At 45.5% G+C, this 24,306-nt stretch overlaps 1 protein-coding gene across 14 annotated transcripts in view; it reads left to right on the top strand.

Moving 5' to 3' along the window:
* The window catches only part of PHAF1 (phagophore assembly factor 1), a 1,056,812-nt gene that overhangs the window by 661,607 nt on the left and 370,899 nt on the right, over positions 1–24,306 (top strand). For all 14 annotated transcript variants that reach the window (XR_011284154.1, XM_069640131.1, XM_069640088.1 and 11 more), the window contains one exon: positions 5,797–5,894. Coding sequence is in view for 13 of the 14 variants with exons in the window: in XM_069640131.1 (XP_069496232.1) it covers positions 5,797–5,894 (98 nt within the window). In the remaining variant the exon portion in view is untranslated. The remainder of the gene's footprint in view (positions 1–5,796; positions 5,895–24,306) is intronic.

Here is a 24,306-nt window from a genome sequence, read left to right as displayed (position 1 = left end):
TTCTTGTGTGGCATGTGATAGCTGAGCTGCTAGGGTGTATCTGGCTATGTCTGGCACCCCCAGCCCACCCTGATTCTTGTACCGCATCATTATTTGTTTACTAATGCACAGCTTTTTCCCTCCCTAGACAAATCTCTGCAGTTTCTTTTGCATGTCCACAAGTACTGGGCCCGGAATGCGGGTCGGTATTGCTGTGCAGGAGTATAGCCACCTGGGGACAATATTAATGTTTATGGCTGCAATTCGCCCGAACCAGGACATTTCCCTAGAGGACCAAGTCTTTAGGTCATTCTTGAGATTTGAAATGAGTTTAGGAAAATTTGCAGCATATAGTTGGGCCGGGTCCTTGGTTATTCGTACCCCAAGGTATTCTATCGTATCTTTTTCCCATGGGATAGGCATTAACGGGCAGAGGGCGGCTCATCCCAGACTAGGGACATTGATCGCTAGGGCCGATGATTTGTCTAGGTTAATTTTGAACCCTGATAATGCTCCGAATTCGTCAATTTCTTTCCATAAGGAATCAAGGGATGATGCTAAGTTTGATGCTGTTATTAAAACCTCATCCGCATATAGCGCTATTTTATATTCCCGGCCTCCTATCTTAACCCCCCTATCCTGGCATCTCTGCCTAATCTTGGCTGCAAAGGGAAGCAGAAATCAGAGGGGATAGTGGACACCCCTGTCTACTGCCCCTTGATATTTGTATTGTTTCAGATCTCCTGCCATTAACCCGTAATTGTGTTGTGGGAGTTTGGTAATTGGCCATAACCCATGTGGTGAAGTTTGGGCCGAATCCGAAATGTTCCAGGGTTGCCCGCAGGTACCCCCAGTCCATCAAATCAAATGCTTTGTGAGCATCTAATGATATCACTGCCATTCTATCCCCAGACCTGTGGGCATGTTCAATAATGTCTATTATTCTCCGAATATTGTCGTGAGTCCCTCTTCCAGGTATAAACCCTGCCTGATCACTGTCAATTAGGCCCGGCAGAACCGCACCCAACCTGCCCGCCAGCACTTGAGCGAAAATCTTACCGTCATTGTTCATGAGTGTGATCGGGCGGTAGGAGGTGGTTAGTTCGGGAGCCTTCCCGGGTTTGTGTAACAGGACTCTTAGTGACTCCGGCATAGACCTAGTGACGGAGCCAGATGCCAGGAAAGAGTTGAAAAGTTCCACCAGCTGAGGGACCAAGAGCCTGGAATACTTCTTGTAAAAGGATGCGGACAAGCCATCGGGGCCGGGAGCCGTGGATTTCAGTGATTTGATGGCTTCGATTATTTCCTCTGCCGAAACAGGTGTCTTGAGGTGCTCCAGCTGATTTGTGTTCTGCTTGGGTATTGACTGTAAATACTTTGGTAGGTTATCCAGTACAGTTGGTGACCCTCTCATGATTTCCGAGTGGTATCTTGATAGCTCTGCAATTTTATCCACGTCGGTGTAGAGTGTTTTGCCATCCGCTCCAACTATTGTAAGGATGTTGTTTCTGCTTCGAGTCTTTTTCAGTTTTTGTACTAGTACTCTGTTCGCTTTGTTCCCCTTCGCGTAATAAAACTGCATTGTGAAGGCTAAGGATTTAGCGGTGCGGTCAGCTCAGTGCATTTCTAAGGCTGTTTTGGCCTTTCTTAGCTCTCTCTCGGCTTTTTTGGAGTATCGCCTTTTCAGATCGGTCTCCAGTTGGTTCACCCTGTCCTCCAGCTTGGCTGCGACTATGTTAGAGACCCTTCGTTGTTCCGCTCCTGCACTAATTAGAGAGCCTCTGACAACTGCCTTCATTGCGTCCCAGATGATGTTGATGGGAGAGGACTCCGTGGTGTTTTCTCTGAAGTAGTTGACTATTGTGTTCTCGACTTCCATCTTGATGGATTCATCCAGCAGCAAGGCGTCATTCAGTTTCCAGTGTCTTTGTGCAGGGCGCTTTTGCCCCGATATAGCTAATTTCGCCGTCACTGGGGCGTGATCCGAGATCATACAGGTGTGTATTGCCGCCGCGTCCAAGCATGGGTAGATGACTCCCGAGATCAAAATGAGGTTGATTCTTGAGAAGGCTTTATGCACCCGGGAATAGTGGGAGTAGTCTCGTGAGGTCCCGTTAAAGAGCCTCCAGGCAACCACGGTTTCCGTTTCCCTTAATAGCTTGGCTAGTGAGAGTGCTTGTGCATAGTCAGATTTAGTGGGAGGAAGGGTCTTGTCCATTTGGGGATTCGGCATTGAGTTGAAGTCCCCGCCCATGATTAGATGCCCTTCTTGGAATGCTAAAATGGTTGGGATTAGATTTGTGATGAACTTAGCTTGAGCAGAGTTGGGACCATAGATTGCAGCAATGGTGATCGGGAGCTCCTCGAACAACCCCTTGAGTAGTAGGAATCGCCCATTTGAATCTCTTTTTATAGTAATTTTTGTTAGGGGGATCCTATCGCTTAAGAGTATTGCCACTCCCCTTTTCTTCTGGCCTGAGGTTTTGGTATCTGTTAAATCTTACTCTGTGTTCGTCTTCCTGTAGTAAGTGCGTTTCTTGAAGCAACACAATGTCCCCCTCTAATTGCCCAAGCCTGTGTTCTATGGATTTCCGTTTCCGTGGCGAGTTGAGCCCTTGCACATTCCATGATAGGATTGTTATTGCGCTTGTATCAGCCATATTTTCCTGTTCCTTTATTATCTGAGATTGAGTTCATGTCCGCCTGCTGAATGTGATCTTCTATTTCTGAAGTTACTACAATGCTTCGGTGATGCTTCATTGTCGTTGTTGTTGACCTGTTGTGATGTGATCTTGAATTCTGGGCCGAGCAGCTTGGGGCTTCCTGACCCAGGGAATTAGTTTGTCTTTCGAGAATCTCTTCCCCCACCCCCCTTAGAACGAACATGTAGGAAGAACAACGTCCTACTACCACTGGGCAACTGGTGGCACCGATGCGCTTATATTGGCCAACTGGGCCGCCGAATAAACTGTAAATTAGAAATGTTTCCCGTGTACCCACACTGCTTGGGGTATCGATTTCTGTACCGTGATGAGAATGAGCTCCAACATGAGACTCCAATCTTCTTTTGGACCCGTAGATCCGTCCATCTTGCCTATCTTCGGTCAGCGCGACCTATTGTAAAGGTTCTATGATCTGCAGATTTTGGTGGATGTATGTATCTAGATCATCCGGGGTTGGAGTTTTTCTTGGATGGACCTCGAGGTCTGCGTCGTCGGGCAGGTTTTGACCATTCTCCGTCGGAAGGTTTATTGTGCTTAGACTGAGATGGTTCCTCGGAGTCCGACCCACCTCCTGTTTCTCCGATGCCCATGAATTTGTCGGCCTCTTTCAGTGAACGGATGTGTTTCTGAGCCCCTTCCCAAATGAACCTGACTGAAGTTGGGAATCCCCAATGTTATGCAATCTTTTTCCCCCTCAGCCATTCCATGAATGTCCTCATGGCTCTGTGCTTCTGGAGCGTGGAGTTGGCTAGGTCTTGATATAGTGATGTTTTAGATCCTTGGAATGTTATTTGGCCCATTTGTCGTGCTTCGTTCATGATTTCTTCCTTGATTTGGTAGAAATGAACCCTTACCAGGATGTCTGGGGGGGAAGTTGGATGTCGATCTCAGAACTGCCCTGTGCACCCGGTCCAGCTCCAAAGGTGCCTCCTCCGGCAGGGTTAGGATGAATCTGAGCAGCTGAGAGACGTAACTCCTTAGCTCTGTGTCTGGTACGGATGTTGGTATTCCCCGGAGGCGAATGTTATTTCTCTGCGACCGATTTTCTGCATCTTCTTGTTTAGTTTCTAGGAGTTCACATCTTTCCACCAGAGCTTTGATTTTATCTGTCAATCTCGCATTCAAACCGCTGGTCACAAACTTCTGATTCGAGCTCCGCCGTCCTTCTCTCTACCTCGATCACTCTTTTGTCCAGGGAGTTTATTTTTTTAGTTACTTCTTCTGTGCTTTTGTGAATTTCCTTCGTCAGTGCAGTGAGTAGTTCCTGCAGATCATTCTTGGTTACCATTTGTGCTGTATTATTCACTGATGCTGCGTTGGCGGGGCCCTCTTCACCGGGGAGAATCTCGGATGATTCCCATTTCTTCGAGCGCTCGGTCGAGGCGCTGGCCATTAATGTCACAATGTCCGTTTGCTTAGACATCTTCCCACTTCTGGACATCTCTGCTCTCGAAAGCTCACTGCCTCACCCACTTGGTGCTCTAACCACTTGTTTACAAAGCTGCAGGGCGTAGGGGATTAATATGGGTTGGGGGGGTGGGAGGGTGGCGTCAGGTTAAGCAAATTCTTCGGTGCTTGGGGCCATCGGTAACGTTATGGCATAGCTTCAGGAATGGCCTCCCCGGATACTGTGTCGCCGCAGCTTCCCCGCATCAGGCTTCCTCCCCACTATGATTGATCTTTCAGGTCTTGTTATGGGTGTATGCTGGGAGGAATCTGCAGCGTTCGTTGCCTCACTCCTCACCTTGTATCAGCAAGATTGCGGTGTCTGTCGCTGGGCTGATTATTCCCCCAGTCTCCAGTGCAGCGAAGGCTACGGCTTGGTCTTTAATGCGCCGTGCAGGGCTGCGTAGTGGTTCCGTAATCGCACTGTTTCGCCTGGGCCTCCTTCATGTGCCTCGAGGCGAGCGTTCCCACCTATGTGGATGGGGCTCGATTAAGTGTTGCTGTTCCAAGCGGCGAGTGAGATCTGCGTGGGTGTGATCTTGTTCGAGTCGCCATGCGAAGCGTGAGCCATGAGAAGCGTGAGCTGCCTCTTCTGCTATCTCCGGAGGCAATTCGGGCCAGTGATGTGAATTGGCGCCAGGGCGGGATCCTCTGAGAGGCGAGACAAGATATGTGGTCTCTTTGAGTCCACCCTGGTCTGAGCCCCCTCTGTCGGGATTCTTCTCCGCTCTTTCCTTCCGGGAGCTTTCAATAGATGGGATATGGGATGCCTCTAGCCCCCAGGGACCAGCTGGTGGACTGCGGGTGCACGGTACTGTTCATTAGAGCAGTGCGGGACCGCTTGGGTCTATCAGTTCATTCGGCGGCCCGTGTTGCGTTCATACGCCTGTCCCTCCCCCATTCTGCCTCTGCTTGTGGCCCAGCGGAGCGGCCACCATCTTGCCGCTGGGAGATCTCCGGGACTTAACTGCGTCCAAACTCTGGAAACTGGTTGCTGTTCCGGGTGCCACTCGCCATGCAGCAGCTGCAGAGTTTCCCCCACACTGTGAGCCAGATTTCGGCGGAAAACGGGGTCTGGAAACGGCGATGTTACATTCCGCGCCTCGGGCCAGCCAGGAGCTTCTACAAAGACATGCCGATGGCGGCAGCTCCAAGCCACGCCCCCTAAACAGTCCTTTTATGCACTCCCTCCTACAGCTATCCCATCCTGTGGACAGTTAACATCCTTGTAACTGTGTTGTAGGATTATCATGCCCTCCTTTTTATTTTATTTAAATAAAGTATGAACATACTGACAGGAAGTGCAGGTTCCTCGATCATGTGTAGCTGGGAAAGGTCACACTCTAGCAGAAGTCTTTTTTAGAGTTTTGTATTTGGTATCAATTTGCAACTCAGCAGCTAAATCCTAGGCATGTTCCTTTAATTCTGTTTCCTCCTTGCCCGATGCCTTGTCAACAAGCAGGTCAGTTTTACCCAAGGGAAATTATTAGTGTGAAAGCATCCGCGCTCAAGGGCAGCGGAGAGATGTTTTGCTTTAATTATGCCGAAAAGTGTTCTCAAAGATTCCAGTGTTCTCTTAATATATTTCTTTGACGATAATTTAAACCAGTATGTTGGGGTCATTTTCTGATGCTTTGTTTCTTTGCAGCCTAACTTTGCCCATGGCTTAGCTTCTCTGCAAATTCCCCACGGCGCAACTGTGAAACGCATGTATATCTACAATGGGAACAGCCTTCAGGATACCAAGTGAGTAAATCTGAGCTCTCTAGTATGATGAGAGAATTGAAGATTTGGAGTGCAGGCTTTGTCTTCACTATGTGTGATTATGTTTGTAGGATAGGCCCTGACTTCTTAAGTCGAGCACGGCTAGGGGAGGTTGAAAACGATTTGCTCTGTGTACATCATGGAAATAAGTGGTTGTTTTAAATGTTAACTTATTATGGACTGAACATATTTACTCTTTCCTTTCCTCGGGCCTTAATTTCATTTATTCCAGTTGACAATACTGTTTTTCTTTAACTAACTCTTATATGCATCTCGCATCCTGGGCTCTAAAGCTGTCTGTCATGTGATAAGACATTTATTATTTTATTGGCGTTTTTGACACACCAGTTTACTGCAGCACTGTTTTAAAGGACTATTTAGGGAGATTTGTGCACAACCCTCTGGTGAGGGCTGTATAATCATCTAACCTAATGGTGCAACAGAGACGAAAAGGGAAAGACCAGACTCTCCAATTGTAGTTCTAGCAAAGCAGTTGAGCTTAACTTCTGGATGGAGCAATGCAAGCAGGGAGGAACAAGTATTCCCAGAAGACACCCTAGAAGAATATACCACACTGGTTTACTGAAATGATCTACACTTTATTTAATATAATATAAGAGCAAAGACAGATCTGGATACTAAATATCGTGTGTAATGTTGCAGTAGGTCTGTAGATATAAAAACTGGATGGAACTATTGGTTGCTGCCTTACATAAACATCTTGCTTTGTGTATTCATGTACGATGGAAGACCAAGCTTAGCTACTGAGCAGAGTGAATGGTGTTGTAGCAGGCAGAGTACTGGGAAAACTAAGTGGAAAATTGTAAGTTTGCGGACTGTCCCTTTTCAGGGTTCTTGGTTTAAAGGGTCAGGTTAAGGAGATGGAATGACGAGTTTGGGATTAGCTCATGGGTGTAGCTCCAGCTGCACAGATATAGGTAATCAGCAGGTCACAGGACTAGGTTTTCCATCAAAAGCATGTGGCTGTGAGATACTGTGTATTTTCAAAAGGTGTTCTCTTGTGCTCCCCATCCCAATTAAATATAGTTCACAATATGAGCATTAGATACACTAACCTGAATTGAACTTTGCAGAAAAGCATAGATAAATGGCATTGTTTATAGTATCCATAATGTAATGAAGCATTATGTAACACCTTTCATTTTTAGGTCCTTGCAAAACAGAATAAAGTTAGCTAAATAAAAGTACAATTTTGATTACTTCTGGTTTGCAGTTAGTTGAAAGACAAAACACCTTTCTTGGCTAACACTCCCACACAGGTCCTTAGCACCTTTAAGAGTGTAGGAGATAATTTCTGTCCGCTTTGAACTGGCTGTGAACAAAGGAAGGAGGGTGGGAAGAAGAATGCAGAGTGGGCTGCATTTTCTTTGAGTGGGGTAATTAAAATTGCTATCACACAAGGGTCAAAATAATTAGTAAACCTACAGAATTGCATCACAAATTGTGATGGCAAGTGCTTATTGTATGCCTTGACATTACGGATTTCCCCCAGGTATACAATATCAGTGGACTTTGTAACTGAGCTGCTGCAAACTGCAGTTATAACTGCTATCCTTATGGAAAACGTTCACATTGATTGGGGCAGCTACCCTAGAGAATACCAAGACTCTACATTAGTAAAATGACTGATGAGATACCCCTGCGCATCTATTTTGTTCCTTATAAACATCTATAAGCACTCCCTTGTGCACCCTCTTCTGAAGAAACCCTCTGCCGACCCGTCCTGCCCGGCTAACTATCGGCCAATCTCCATCACTCCTTTCCTAGGCAAACTCCTGGAAAAGCTGCCCATCTCCCAGCTTAATCTCCATACTGAATCCATTGGTTGTCTCCATGACCATCAGTCTGGCTTCAGAGCTGCCAGAAGCACAGAAACTGCTCTCCTGAAGATCTGTGAAGACTTGCTACCAAAACTTCGATTCCATCACCCCCTGTGTCCTCATCTTACTTGATCTCTCTTCTGCCTTTTGACATGGTCAACCATGCCATCCTGCTCAACCGTCTCCGTGATAACCTGGGTATCGCCGATCAGGCCCTGGCTTGGCTGACCTCTTTCCTCTCTGATCGACGCTCCCAGGTCCAACTTGGGTCCTTCCTCTCCTCTATCTCTATCTCTACCTGTGGTGTTCCCCAGGGGTCAAACCTCTCTCCCTGGCTGTTCAACCAATACCTGGCACTTCTTGCCCGCCGCTCTGTGCCCCAATTTTCAGTTCTATGCGGATGACGCGCAACTCATTTTCAGGCACCCTTCCGCCTGTTCTTCTCCTTCCATTAGGGATCTACTGCCATCTTTTCTTAAAGCCCTGATAGTGGTGATGGGAAGGAAGGGAAGGACCCTAGCCTCTGCTCCTTTTACAGACCCATCTCGCTCTCGAACATAGATCTTTACTAAGATCTTTACTAAGATCCTGGCATCTCGCTTGGAGAGGGTCCTGGCGCGGTTGAAACACACGGACCAGGGGGTGGGGGAGGACCTGAGGAAAACATTCAACCTGATGGCCCTCCCTCCGGACAGGAGGATAGACACCTTCCTCCTGATAATGGACACGGAAAAGTTATTTGACCGCAGTGACTGGGCCTTTCTTAGACAGGACTTGGTTAAATGTGGGTTTGGCTCTCGGTGGCTGGGTTTTGTGAAGAAGCTGTACACCAGCCCAACAGCTAGGGTGAAAGTGAATTGGACCCAGTCGGAGGTCATTCCACTTGGGAGGGGTATGAGACAGGGCTGCCCACTCTCCCCCCTGCTCTATGCCCTGGTTACGGAGCCTCTAGTGGCACGGTTGAGGGAATCTGAGAGTGGAGGGGATTCAGGTCTGGGAGACCCACCATAAGGTGGCCCTATTCGCGGATTACCTTCTCCTGTACATTAGGAACCCAGGGGAAACCCCACCTCAGGTGCTTGTTGAGCTGGAGAAATACGGGTTGAGATCAGGCTTTAAAATGAACTACTCAAAATCCATTTTCTTACCCATAGGGGGAGGCCTCTATTGAGGCATTGAAGTATATAAGGCAGTCCTATTTGCTGGAGGATCTATTTAGGGTCAACTATTCCCCCCCCTGGCAGAGGAGATTAGAGTCGACATGCAGAGGTGGAACAAACAAACCTTGTCCTGGATGGCACACCTTAATATTATCAAGATGAACATCCTCCCCAGATATCTGTGTCTGTTTCAGTCACTCCCAATCGCTGTGCCACGGTCCTTCCATGCCAACACTCGCAGGCAGTTGGTGGAATTTCTCTGGGCGGGGGCTCGACCTAGGGTGGCATATGGCACTCTGGTTAGGTCCTGGGCGAACAGAGGAGTGAGTTTCCTGGACTTTGAGGCATACTACCGCGCATCTCAGGTTCTTACTAGACCACATGGACCAGCAGGCCAGAAAGCAATGGGTCAAAAGCTACCCTAACCAAAGGCGTGACATAGGGTCACCAGAATTTGCAGTGGAGCTAGGTAAATACTAGCTCAAAAAAGGACAAATAACAAAACCCAAGGGTACGGAGAATATCACAGAGAAGGGTTTTGTTTATTTAACATTAACAAAGAACCGAGAACATTTTAACACACTGCGTCTTGGCGCTGAAAAAGATGTATTGCTGAACACAAAATAATTCTCAATATTTGTGGGTTAGTAGACATAGTGACCAAAGGTGTCAAGTTTTTGTATTGTTTAAAATTACAATACGTTCCACATAGTTTAACATTGTCTTTCACATGTATTGTTAGGAATGGCAATACATTTATCATTGTCTAGCATCGTCGACACACGAATTTTGTGTTTCTGGTTCAGTATTTAATTCCTGGAGGCAGTGGCTGTATGAGATGGGACAGCGCTGCTGAGATGTTACCGAACGGTCATCAGGACAGGTGGTTAAAGTCGGGGCGATGTAGAGACATGGGTGTCCACCTATGGGTGATAAGGGACTGTGTTAGTTCTAAGAATGGTGTCCAGGAATAGAATGTAAAAACTGCAAAAAGGGCGACCTACCATGAGCAAGTGATTTGGCGCCTTGGTCGTCGAAGTAGTTTGTCCAGTCACTGAATTAGCTGGAGAGGCTGTCTGTGAACATCAGAGGCCGGGGGCTGCATAAATTGAAATATTTCGGATATTAAAACGGCGGCTAGAGGCCGTGGAGGTAAAAACGAGTATAAATATGTGCTGGTGCCAGGGTAGGGTAATGGCGGTGCCGGGTGGTATTTAAGCAAAAGGGTGTATCTACAGGTGGTCAGAAGGCAGTGGGTGGGCAAGTCCTATCGGCCAGGTGAATAGAACTATGCATACCAGTATTAGCCTGTAGTGTCAAAAATGCGAGTGATCTACAAAAACTCACTGAATGGAGATGTGCAGCAGGGTGACCCACGAGCTTGGGGTGCAGACGCATTGCTAAGTGAATTAATCCGACAGTAGGAGGACCGGACTTACCTATTCAATGCACGCGACAGGAGGACCGAAGGGTGCTGTGTCACTAAGGGTCGTGGGCGAGGGAGCTGTGTCACTAAGGGATTCATCAGTAGTTGGTTCAGATATATTGACAATGTTTTTATGGTATGGAAAGGGACTGAAGACAACCTTCTCTCCTTCTTACAATGGCTCAATACACAGAACAATTGTATAAAATGTACTATTAACCACAGCAAAACCACCATACCCTTTCTCGATTTGGAGATCTATAAAACCGAAGAAAACTCTCTAGCCACAACACTCTACCGTAAACCTACATCCAAAAATACCCTTCTGGAATATTCAAGTTTCCACCCATCCGGACTTAAGATGAATCTTCCATATGGTCAATTTTTAAGGATAAGGAGAAACTGTACCACTCAATGAGAATATGAATCCAAAAGCAGAGAACTAGCTATTCGCCTTAAAGAAAGAGGATACCCTAAACATCTGATTCGTCAGGCCCGCAAACGCGTGAAAAACACTAACCGCAAATCCTGCCTAACACCAAAGCGAAGAGACCAGTCCACAACCAAGATGACGTGTGTTACCACGTTCACTCCATTGAGCAACAACATCAGGAAAGTAATCCTAAAACATTGGGATAAACTACAGACTGAGTCCTTTCACCCAGAAAAACCTCGTTTCACTTTCAAAAGGAGCCGGACCCTTAAAGACCACCTTGTACATACGTACACAGAAATTGAAACATCTAACCAACAAACTACTCTGTGGCATCTACCAACGGTCAAAGGACATTTCAAATGTGGCTCTTGCTCTGTTTGCCCCTTGACAGCTAATCTAAAAAGAAATTGTTCTTAAAGGGAACCCTTGGATCTTCAATTCATTCACCAACTGTAGAACAAAGTGGTCAGTTTACATCATCAAATGCCCTTGCAACCTCATTTATGTAGGTAAATGCAAGAGAGAAATACGGCAACGTATCTGTGAGCATCGCTCGTGTGTGTGGAACCAGATTGAAGATAAACCACTGGTCGCACATTTCAAATCCAAAAACCATACCCAAAATTACATTTTCTGGGCCATCCTACAAACAGTGAAAAATCCTTTCCGTGGAGACGACAGAGACTTAGCCTTACGTAAACTAGAACAGAGATGGATACATCGCTTGGATTCTGTTCGCCATGGTCTGAATATTTCCATTGAATGGAATTTGTTTTTCAATAGATAATAGTCCTAGCACTCTTGTCTAATATGCTGCAGCATCAATAGCACTCCACCTCCTATTGATGCCCGGGGCCACTCCATCGGTCCCTTTCCGTGTTGTTTTGGTAGTTCCTGCCAATACACATCCATCAGCCTTTACACCTAATACGCTATGCATGGATGTCACAACACCCTTTTTCCCCCAAAAACTTTTTTAAAAAATCTATCTTAATATGCTTTTGCCGCTTTCATAAGATTATATGATCGTTTAATGTGTGCATTTATAGCCAAGTAATGTGGTGCCTTTTTGTACATTGACAGTTGTGTACCAATGAGCTTTCACCATGCTATGCCATTTGACATGCTTGTTCCTCTATACAGACTTCTTCCTACGTGACACCGTCCCTGCAACTAATGGTTGCCTTCCGACAGGTTCATCACCTCCCCTGCTCCGCAAGTCGGGACACTATACGTTCTTTTAGCCCGACGTGCCCTTTCCGATGGAGACGTGCTTCGAGATGCTACTCTCTCACACATGCGCACCATCCTCCCTCCTTGACGGGCATGCGCTTCCTGTTTTGACACGCGTTCCTCTTATAGCGCATGCGCGCTGAATCCCTTAGTGACACAGCTCCCTCGCCCACGACCGGAGTAGCTATTCTCTTCGGTCCTCCTGTCGCGTGCATTGAATAGGTAAGTCCGGTCCCCCTACTGTCGGATTAATTCACTTAGCAATGCATCTGCACCCCAAGCTCGCGGGTCCCCCTGCTGCACATCTCCATTCAGTGAGTTTTTGTAGATCACTCGCATTTTTGACACTACAGCCTAATACTGGTATGCATAGTTCTATTCACCTGGTCGATAGGACTTGCCCACCCACTGCCTCCTGACCCTCTGTAGATACACCCTTTTGCTTAAATACCACCCGGCACCGCCATTGCCCTACCCTGGCACCAGCACATATTTACACTCGTTTTTACCTCCACGGCCTCTAGCCGCCGTTTTTAATATCCAAAATATTTCAATTTATGCAGCCCCCGGCCTCTGATGTTCACAGAAAGCCTCTCCAGCTAATTCAGTGACTGGACAAACTACTTTGACGACCAAGGCGCCAAATCACTTGCTCATGGTAGGTCGCCCTTTTTGCAGTTTTTACATTCTATTCCTGGACACCATTCGTAGAACTAACAGTCCCTTATCACCCATAGGTGGACACCCACGTCTCTACATCGCCCCGACTTTAACCACCTGTCCTGATGGTAACATCTCAGCAGCGCTGTCCCATCTCATACAGCCACTGCCTCCAGGAATTAAATACCGAACCAGAAACACAAAATTCGTGTGTCGACGATGCTAGAGAATGATAAATGTATTGCCATTCCTAACAATACATGTGAAAGACAATGTTAATGTGGAACCGTATTGTATTTTAAAACAATACAAAAACTTGACACCTTTGGTCACTATGTCTACTAACCCACAAATATTGATAATTATTTCGTGTTCAGCAATACATCTTTTTCAGCGCCAAGGCGCAGTGTGTTAAAATGTTCTCTGTTCTTTGTTAATGTTAAATAAACAAAACCCTTCTCTGTGATATTCTCCGTACCCTTGGGTTTTGTTATTTGTCCTTTTTTGATCTAGTATTTACCTAGCTCCACTGCAAATTCTGGTGACCCTATGTCACGCCTTTGGTTAGGGTAGCTTTTGACTCACTTGCTCTCTCTAATCCTTTCACCCTCTTGAGTCAAGCCCCCTTACAAAAAAAGAGGGTCCGCCCTATTAATTTTTACCCCCAGAAAGCAATGGGTGACACTAGACAATGAGGTCCTCTTCCCGGTAGGGGTGTCACGGTATTTGTTTTATGACGGTACGATAACCTTCTTGCCAAATGACGGTATATCATGGTTATCGCGGTATAGCAGGTGGAGTTGACTAATCTTAACAAATATTTTCTAAAAGGTCATAAATTGTCAGATTTATCATCACAAACAAAACCAGACACCCAGGGCCAGAATTGGGGTTTTCAACATACTTTCCACTGAAATGCCACCCCTTGCTTCCACCAAACAAACACACGTGTGGAGAGGAGGAGGGGGGGAGCCCTGTGGCGACTGGCAAAGCAAACTGAATAGCTTTTCTTAAGTGGTCATTTAGGCTTGGGCCAAAAGGTGTTAAGTAATCATGGACATGTTGCCCTTTGGTATGGCAGCAGGGAATACCCACAGAGATTGGTGAATTTCGCAGTGTGACTTATTATATGTAAATTCAATGATAGAACCAGGGAAATCCCCCATTGTCATATGTTTAGAGAACATTATCCATTATAAATATATAAACCCCAAAGCCGCCAACCCAAAGTAAACCCTTTTGCTTCTTGACACTGGCCCTCATTACGACCCTGGCGGAAATCGCGGTGCAAAATGCACCATGGAGCACGGCGGAAAGCTGCCGATAGCGCCATGGGGGTTGGCGGATTTTCCGCCCCATTCCGACCTTGGCGGGGCGGTAAATCCCCATCCCCCATTTTACCCTTCCCCATTCCCATTTTTGCCCCATAGGGTATAATGGGAGTGGGGAAGGCGTTAATTACGCCACCGTAAAATACGGTGGCGTAATTAACGACAAGGTCCCGTAGCGCCATGGATTTCTCCGCCCGGAAAAACCAGGCGGAAAACGCTCCATGGCGCTACGGAAACTCGTAGTAGGGCGGACGGGTCCGCCGCGAATAACGCTGGCGTAAACCCACTCCGCCAGGGTCGTAATGAGGCCCACTGTATCTATTTTTCCTATTGCTAACATATTGATTTTGTGTCAGGCACGTGTGGTTGATGGAATGGCACTAAAAACTGCTCCAACTGAAACTACTTGGCAGACGGCACATCCAACAGTGCGGCACATCCAACAGTGCAAGACCAAGACTGCGCAGCACTTGCTTACTGCAGCCTTTCCAAATCAGATTCAAAAGCACACTTAACGGTATAAACGGTATAAGGGTATAAACATTGTGACTGTTATTATTGTTCAATTAAGTGGTTCACGGTATCTTTAACGGAATACCGTTGTACCGTTACATCCCTACTTCCCGGTCCCCGTAAACTAATGGCTTTGGGACCCCCAGAGGAATATCGCGGTTAGGATACATTCTCTTCCTGTCTTAAAGGTTCTCTGGGACCTGTGGAGGGAGAAGTTGGACAGATGCAGGCTATCCACATAGCCCTCGCCCCTGAGCTGCATATTGGCGCCCCGTATCAGGGAGCTGAACTGGAGCGTTATCAAGACTGGTACGAAGCGGGATTCTGTAGGGTGGGGCATGTGTGAGTTGACAAAAAGTGTTTCTATCTCATACGTTGAATGCCGTCAAGACGCCACATAGGTGGCAGCTTCCTCTGGCTCGACTGGCCTGTATGTATGCAGGGGTGGAACTGCATTGTTACAAGGGTTGTAGAGCGATGGGCACATATTGGCACGTGTGATGGTTGTGTGCGAAGGCACAGGTGTATTGAACCAAGGTCCTGTCCTGGGTTGGGGATATAGAGGGGATTGAGAGGCCCTTGGCACTGATTTTGGTCCATTTCTGGCTGGAGGAGGACGGTTGACATCGGGGGTTGGCCACATGGTCCGGGGTCTCCTGTTGGCAACTCGAGTGGCATTGGTGCAGGCCTGACAGTCCTGAGTTGCTGAGTAAGAGGGAATGGATAATGGGATCCAGGCACGTATATGAGATGGAGAAACTCACTGAAATAGTTAATGAAAGTGGCACCAAAATGCAACAAGAGTGGCTTCCGTTTATCTCGAAGTATGGGTCTGTGAATGAGCGGGCGTCGGTAAGTGAGAGAGTGGGGGGGGGGTCGGTAACGGGGAAGGTGGGGTAAGTGCAGCGCCACACGAGGAAGAGGATGTGGGAGATCCTTGTAGCTCGCAATCTCAATCCTAGCAACATTCCCTGACTTTGGTGTACTGAGGGTACTTTGCAACCTGTGTATCTGACGGGGCAGGGAGGAGGAATGGGGGACGGTTTGCAACCAAAACGCGTACACTGGAAATTATTTCATAGGAGACACTTTATTTGTATGTACTGTTTCACCTTTCATTGTTAAAACACGATGTTTAATTGTTCTTTGAAAGGAAAACTAATACATTACTTCAGTAGCTCAATTGATCATTATTTGTGAATTTAATCACTTTGAAAGTGTCAATAATTCTTCATCACGTATTGTTCTAGAAAATGTAGTTACTCTTTGGCTTTTGGAAAAATTACAAATTAAATATTGGATATGACATTAAAGCTTAGGTCGATTAAACATACATGACGAGTGAACTGTTTTACCACCCTTCGCAGTCAATCAATAAGCTTACAACCACATCAAGAAAAGGTAATTGTCCCAGCCAACCAAACATCATGCATTGTAACATTAGAAAGCTCCTCAAATAAATCTAGAGCGTTTCTCACCATGCTTGAGTACATATAGGCGCCATTCATAATCAGTGAATGTGTACCACATTCACAGGATCTGTAAGAAACATTGTTGGGGTCCCTTTATTCCAGACACTGGCACTAATCGGACACTATAATTGAAATCTACAACCAAAGCTAGTTCCCCATGCAGTGGTGGTCGCTTATGGATTGATTTGCGCTGTTTAAGACACTTGGTCGAATTTGAAATAGATTAAATTCGGAGCAATTCTACTTTCAGAATGTACACCTTTCAGATCACTTCAACACCTCATCCAGAATGCTTGAACCACAAGTCCTTTAGTTAAAGATGAGACCATTATTCAGACCCTGTTGAATAACCAACTCTAAATTATTGACCAATCTCTGTACTGCTAAAAAGATTAGGACTGGTAATAAATTAATCCACGCGTTCATGGAGATATTCAATTTCCTATACCCTCATGAGGCTGGTTTTCACCCTTAGAGAAGCACAGAATCAGTTGTGTCATTGGTAGATGACATATTGAAGTTGCGTGATGTCAACAGAATCAATACTGATTCTTCTGTATTTATCAGCGCCTTTTGACACACTGCTGTACCGTCATCCATGTACATATTTTCAAAACGGGCTTGCGTGACTGTGCAAAGAATATATTGAGTCATTTTTGACAGAACAAAAACAAATTGTTGTCCTGCCTTCCTCTGAATCATCAACCAGGGTTCCTGACTATGCAGTCCCAGAGAGCTCAATAGTGTTGCCACTACTTATTAAATATATATTTGCACCCACTGCCATCACTGATGAGATCCTTTTGGATTATGTGGTGTTCGTTATGAACACAATAGCCGAGGCTCCTTCATTTTTAGGGCAATTTGAACCAAACTATTCTGGATTTAAAAGTTGTATGATTTAGGTCTCAAATTGGATGAATCATAATCGGCTTAAGGTTAATCAAGCTGAAGCGGACATTACCTTAAATTCGAGTACCTCCTACTGAGACGCTTTTAGTCTGACTCCCTGGGTCCTTTCCCCTCTGAGGTTCAGCAAGCTCATAACATTGAAAGGGACATTGATTCAGCTTCATCCTTTGTATCTCTGATTTTCCACATCAGCAAAAAAAAAAATCTTGTTCTGCAATCTCCTGACCACATTATGGCGGCTTTCTCTTTTAATAAGAAAACCACTGTTGTTAATGATTTACTCTCTTCTTAAATAACCTGTTGCAATGATGTGTACTTGGGCTTTCCCAGCAACCACCTTCAGGTATACAAAATGCCACAGAGCACCTAATCTTTTTGGAAAAGAGACCATGGGTCATCTCCATGCACTCTATTTTGGTGACTCAGCATATTGATTTTAAAGTTTTATCGTGTGTTGAGCATATAAAGACTTGTGCCCTTCCTCTTTTAAGGGCGCTTTTCATGAATTGTTCACATTGCAAATCTCAATCTACTCTCAATTCCTGCATAGGATAGCTACTCCTTCTAATTTCTAGCAGCCTGCTTTTGAAGCTCTCTTCCACTGAGGCTTAGGCCAGTGGTGTTGAAGCTGTGGAGTTGGCCCCCTTGAGGGCTGAAGGATGTCCATTGGGGGCACAAGGCAGTTCTGAAGGGGAGTACAGGGACTGTTTTAATAGAAAATATAAACAGATATGGCTTTTTGTGGGGGCACAAACCTTTTTACTCAGGGGACAGCTTGGCACCACCCTTTTTACTCAAGGGAGTTCAGCATTATAAAGTTTAATTACCACTGACTTAGGCACAGATAAACCCACTTAAGCGTCTGCAAACAGCTAAAAACATGGCTGCTGTTCTTTCAACAGTTTCTCACTCCAAACCAGGTGCACTTAGGTTCTGTTCTATGTCTGTATAGGTTCTGCTCTGTGTCTGTATATCCTTCAGTTACTTAGCCCTTTCATGCTTTCATGCGAGTGCTGCTCTTTAGAAATACTAGACCCTAATCTAAACCTACACGGGTGGGGATAGATTCTTTCACCAAGGTCACACAGCTCATCGTTGTTCTTACTATTCCCATCACAGCACCATTGGACAGAGCCTTACTGGACAAAATAGTCTGTCTCCATGGGTTGCGTGACATTGTTTTCTCGGACGCAGAGCCACACTTTCTCACACTTCTGGAAAGCACTGCAATGGGCCATTAGAGTGGAAATCTATATATCCTCTGGGTGCCATCAACAAAGCGACTGTCGACAGAATGTTAAAACCAATCATTCAAACAATACTTTCATTGTTACTGTGCTACCTTTAAATAGCGATTGGAAATGCAACTCGGCCTTGAGCAAGTTTATGTGCAATAACACATTACATTCAACTAGCAAGATATCCTTCTTCTATTGTTGTTATGCCGTCTCTTACAGAAATGTAACTTGGCACGAAGCAAATGAATTAACCCAGCACCAGAAGTGGCTGGGGAATCTTCTTTAAAAGACTTAGCATCTCACTTTGCAGATTGTTTTACGTTTTTTTGTCCCTTTGCTGTTCAGAAGGGCCAATGCACCAGACATCTTTCCACAGCCCAAAGCCTTGTCAAGAACGTGCTCAGGTAAGCCACCGTGCACATTTTGTCATGCTTTATTTCAGCAGGTGCTGCTAATAGAAGGCTAGGGAAAGTTACAGAAATGTACTCTTCAGTCATCATCCCATACAAGAAAGATGTTCTTTGACGACCAGGTGGGTTCTGTGAGGAAGTCACCTGCTTAGCTCTGGTTGTATCTAGCAGAGTGCACCAGGGGGCTAGGTGCCTGTCCGGGCCAGTGCATGATTGGTTTGGGGGTGGTAATCAGAGGATTTCCTAGTCACCCCTACTTAGTCCTTGTATCTGAGCAGGCAGGGGACAGTCACAGGAACTCCTTTAGGGACACATTTACTTTATGGAAGATGGGTCTATCAACAAGGGAATCTAGAAGTACTGTCCGTCTTAAGAAACTTGAATGTTGCTTGTGAGATAAACTACATTGTCTTGGAAAGTAAATACGCTCTCGGAAATCAAGGGCCATTCTTTTTAATTTTTGTGTGTGACTTGCTTGGGAAGCCCACTCCACATTCAGAAATGCATTGTATTTTTCTTTGGCAGTTGGACAGTGAGCCCTCCCAAACCTCAGAAACCCATTTCCGTTTCCTGCCGCACTTGTTAGGCAAGCCAGGACTATGTAGAACGCTCTAAGTTAACAAGGTATCACAGAAAACACCATGAGGGGCATGGGGCACCACCTTCTAGGTAGAGACTCCAGTTCAAAATGATGGACAAGATATTTAAAGTTTTCATCCAGCCACTTACACATAGAGTTGCCTCTATCTGTGAAAGACATTCACACCACCTCACTCAATCACAGACAGAAGTGCAGACCCTCAATGGGAGATTTATTTATGTACAGGAGGAGCAATGCTCTTTTGATCACAAAAGAAATGTACAATAGATAAGAAATCATTTTAGACTGGAAATGGGGTGAGTTAGAAGGACACTCTAAACAACTTGTGGAGGGGAGTACATGGAACAGTCAACATGGACAATACATAAGTGGACATACATAGATTAAGGACAAACAAATTTGGACACTTTTGTGCAGGTAGGCAGTACCGCCAGCTGTGCTCGGGGCGTGACCAGGATGGGTGAAGTGCTAGAATGCAGGCAGAGGAAGTGAGAGACAGAGGCAGGTTAGAGGCAAGGGACAAATGTTAGCCAGCAGGCAGATGAGAGGTAGGTTAAGAGGGTAATTAGGGGGCAAGGAGGTAAACTTTCAGTTTGGATTTTAACAAATCTGTGTGGACTGTTTCTCGGATGTCTGGGGGAAGATAATTCCATGCGAGTCGAGTAAGAAAAGCGAGAGGAAGCACAGCGTGGTGAGGAGCCACAAGGGTAGTCGAGGAGGCATAGCAGAGATTACGAGAAGGCTTATAGAGTTGGATAGAGGAGGATAGATACAGTGGTGCCTAGATCAGAACCAAATGGCAAAATTAGCCAAAAGCCCAAGTAGGTTGTGTGGGTGGTTCGAATACCCACTGGCAACAAGAGTTTTCACTAGTTTGCAGAGAGGAGAGAGAGATTGGAGAAGTCTTATATAGCGAGAGGGGAGTTGGAAGCAAGAGGTTGGGATAAACCAATATGAGGTTGGGAAACATCTGGAAAAGATTAAGAATTGCCAGGCAGTGGCTGCCGAAACATTTGGGAATTGTTAGGAGGGCAGAAAAGAACAGCCATAGACAATATCTCTATCTACAAGTTTAGAAAAGTAGGGGAGGAGTGATATAGGGTGGATATTAAAGGAAAGAGAGGGGTCAGGAGAGAGTTTTTGAAGGAACGGAAGAATGGTGGCATGCTTAAATGAGGAAGGAAAGGATGACGTGAGAGGTGAAACATTAAACAAGACAGTGAGATAAGGCAATAGAGAAGGATAGATTTGGGGTATGAGAGGAAGGAATAGGGTCATGTGAGGGGTCAGAAATGAGAGGCGGACACAGAGGTATCATTCTCAACATTTGCCATTTTATTAATAGAATGGGTTGGGATAAAGGCCTAGCTTTCCCTATGCTAACAAGTGTCCCTTCCTATAAAACCAAAACTAAAGCCGGATGACCTTGTGTCCAAGCTCAATTCGACCATGAAACTAATACATATAAACAAAATGTTTAAGGTACATCTCTCAAAGTTCAACTCAACAGAAACGTGCAATAATTCCAACATATGACGTCAATAAAACACTTCCTTTATCCAAGGGTTGACTCCCATCCCCTGGATTATTTCAAGTAAACTGTTCACAATATTCTGTGTCAAAACCAATCTCTTAAAGACATTGCAAATGTCTATTTTCCCAGAACTCTCCACACGATGATCAAACAAATGTTCTTTGTATGAGACTGATATGCAAAGGAGGAAATCTCTCCTGATCTTTAAGCATGACAAAACAAAGTCTTCTTTCCACATTGTTGGTTTGAACAAGGTAAAGGAAAATCTTTGCTATTTTTCAGGATGGAAAAACAGTGTCTTTACACAATGTTGGTCTGAATAAGGTAATGGAAAGTATTTTTCAGGATGGCAACACAAATGTCTTTTTAAACGTTTCTGGTTGACAAAATGTTCAAAGGAAACAAGAATTTAAGATGAGCAAATTTCTTTTCAACATTCCAATTCAATTTATTTTCCTGGTGCACTCTCCTGCCAGGAAACCCAACAACTGTAATCTCTTAATATCCTGGTTTTCTCTCCTGCCAGGAATATCCCTCTTTTGGCCCACTGAGACCCCCTGGTGTACTCCCCTGCCAGGTATCCATGTGCAAAAAGTGTTCACCGTCTGATAGCCTTATCAGCCCTCTCTGCACATTCACTTTCTGTTTAACTGTTACTTGTATCAATTTCACCCAAACCATCATTGAATATCTGAGGGGTGTCATTTTAACAATCTCTCTTGACTCTTGTCAATGCTTGTTCCAAGTATCTGCCAACTGGCTTCTTTAAGTCAGGAACATTACACCAAAATTGCCCCTTTTGTTCTTTTGGCAATGTCTCTTGGCTTAAGCAATGCTGGTCCCAGGTTTCCCCAACTGACATCTTATGTCAGGGAAATTGCACCACATTTGCCTCTTCCATTCAGTTCTAACATGTTAATGCTCAAAAGTACTTTTCATATGCTTTTGAGCACTTTCGCACGTCCTGGGGTCCCCTTCACTATAGGGCTGACTCGCCCGCTTTTGATGCTGCAGTTTAGTCACTCGCGAGAGGCTGGCTCCCCTTCACTTGTAGAGTTCCGCTGGGTCTCTGCGTCTGCTCTTCCAGCCTACTCTGCCAAGACCGGTGGTTCTCTTCAGGACTGCGTCTTCACACCTGGCTCTGCTGCTTACCCTCTGCTTCTACTTGACCAGAGCTTCTCCCCGAGCACTCTGAACTGCACCAGCTGACTTCTGGCATGCTTCTCTCCCCCACAGTCCATTGTGGGATTTCTTTTGGCGCCAACCATGCTTCCCACTCCATGCACTCTGCAACCTGCCTTCTCTCTCCATTCATGTTCATGTACTTGTCTTTGTTTCCATCTCGTTCTCGGCCTCCTGAGCTGTAGATGGTTTGGACATTTAAAACTCTGGTTCAACTGATTAACTTGTTTACATCTAGGCCGCACAATGTTTTCAATGTCACATTTCTTCCACATGAACTAATTTTCTTCTACCGTTATATTGTTTATGTATTAAGTTCAGTTGTACAGCACTTTGGTGTAAAGCGCTTTATAAACCAATAAATACAAATACAAATACAGTAGTTGAGGGTTTCTGGGACTTTGAGTCCAAAGAGGTTTTAATGGATTTTAAATCACATATTTGAACAGTTGCACCAACATTACAATTACCATAAACATCAGATGTTTCACATGGTTGTCTTTCACCATAGCTACATGAAGACTGAATGGGTTTTTGTTCAGATAGTTTTGAATAAGGGCAGCAAGTGATCAAACACCCTGGAATTAATGGATCTTTTTAACAATAATGAGAAGAACAAGTTTACCTTGTAATGTTCTTTCGATGGGGATGTTCCTCCGACGTAGTCCTTATCTTTGATAATTCGTCTCCAGCTTGCTGGCCTCGAAATGTTTTCTCTTTAGAGGGCGCTGAGCGTCGACGTCTGCCGAGTCGATGTCCCTCGACAGCCACCGTATCGGTGCCAACGTCACCATGCCCATAAATAGCCACGCGCTGCGTCCGTTGCTCAGTTCCGTTTTGTAGCATAAGATAATTCATGCCTGAATTGGTTATTGACCTTGAAGGAGCGTAAGCTGCAACCACCAGGGAAGTATTACTGTGGGGATGGATGGGAGGGGCGATAAGGAATACGTCGGAGGAACATCCCATCGAAAGAACGTTACAAGGTAAGAAGTAACTTGTTCTTCGAAGGGATTGTGTCCTCTGACGTATTCCTTATCTTTGATACACTCCCATAGCAGTGGCATGTAATTGGAGATGGGAGTAATAATGTCATGTATCCCTTTTAGGAATGAACCGAATGTAATACGGCTTTGTCAAATCTGGTCTCTTGACTAGTTGAGGAATCCAGGTTGTAACATTTTGTGAATGTATGTGCGGATGACCATGTGGCAGCCGCACATATGTCTCGGACCGGTACCCCTCTTTGGAGGGCCGAAGAGGCTGCGATACCCCTGGTTGAATGAGCCGTGAGATTTTGGGGTGGCTCTTTCCCTGCCAGTTTGAATGGCCAAAATAATCCACCTGGAAATGGTCTGTTTTGTTATGGGTAGTCCCAACTTGTGACCTGAGTATCCTACAAACAGTTGGTCTACTTGCCTAATCCTAGCAAGTCTGCTGATGTAAAAGCTCAAAGCCCGCCTTGGGTCCAGCCTATGTAGCCTTTCTTCCTCTTTCCCCGGATGGGGAGGGGGATAGAATGAAGGCAAGGTAATCTTCTGAGTGATGTGGAATTCAGAAACCACCTTTGGGAGGAAATTAGGCTTTACCTAACTTTGTCCTGTATGGAAAATTGTATGGGGGAGTTTACAAGAGAGAGCTTGTAATTCGCTCACCCTCCTAGCAGATGTTAGTGCTACAAATAGGACAGTTTTAAGAGTGAGAAATCTCAGCGAGCAAGAGTGGAGTGGTTCGAATGGAGTACCCATTAGGAAATTTAAGACTAAATTTAAGTCCCATAAGGGAACTTGGAATGGTCTTGGAGGATAAACATTAGTTAATCCCTTGAGAAATTGTATTACTAGAGGTAGTTTGAAATACGATGGTTCCTCCGCAGTGCGCTTGAAGATTGAAAGCGCTACGAGATAGCCTTTTACAGTGCCAACTTGAAGGCCTGAGTTTGCCAAGTAGAGTAGAAACGATAACACCGTTGGTGTACCACATGAAAAAGGGTCGATATTCCCTTCTCTACACCAGCTGCAAAATTTGTTCCAACGGCAGCGGTATAAAGACTTTGTTGCCGGCCTTCTGGCCGAAAGCAACACCTCCATGACGTCATCAGGGAGGTCCCAATCCTTGTACCTCACCCTTTCAGAAGCCAAGCATGAAGGTTGAGGGTTCAGATGTCTGGATGGAGAACCTGACCTCCCTTCTGTGAGAGAAGATTCTCTTTGAGTGGAAGATGGATTGGAGGACAGATGGACATAACTAGAAGGTCCGGGTACCACGTTCTCCTGGCCCAGTCTGGGGCAATTAGGATCATGGTTTTGCAGGATCTTCTCAACCTCCTGATCATTTGAGGAATAACAGGGACTGGTGGAAACGCGTAAAGGAGTGGGAACTCCCAGTTCACTACGAACGCATCCCCTAGAGCTCCTCTCGGGGGGAAATTCCTTTGAACAGAAC

Source organism: Ambystoma mexicanum, chromosome 1q (assembly GCF_040938575.1).
Source record: "Ambystoma mexicanum isolate Mex_15411 chromosome 1q, UKY_AmexF1_1, whole genome shotgun sequence".
Classification (NCBI taxonomy): Eukaryota; Metazoa; Chordata; class Amphibia; order Caudata; family Ambystomatidae; genus Ambystoma; species Ambystoma mexicanum.
This window is presented reverse-complemented; position numbering and strand designations above follow the sequence as displayed.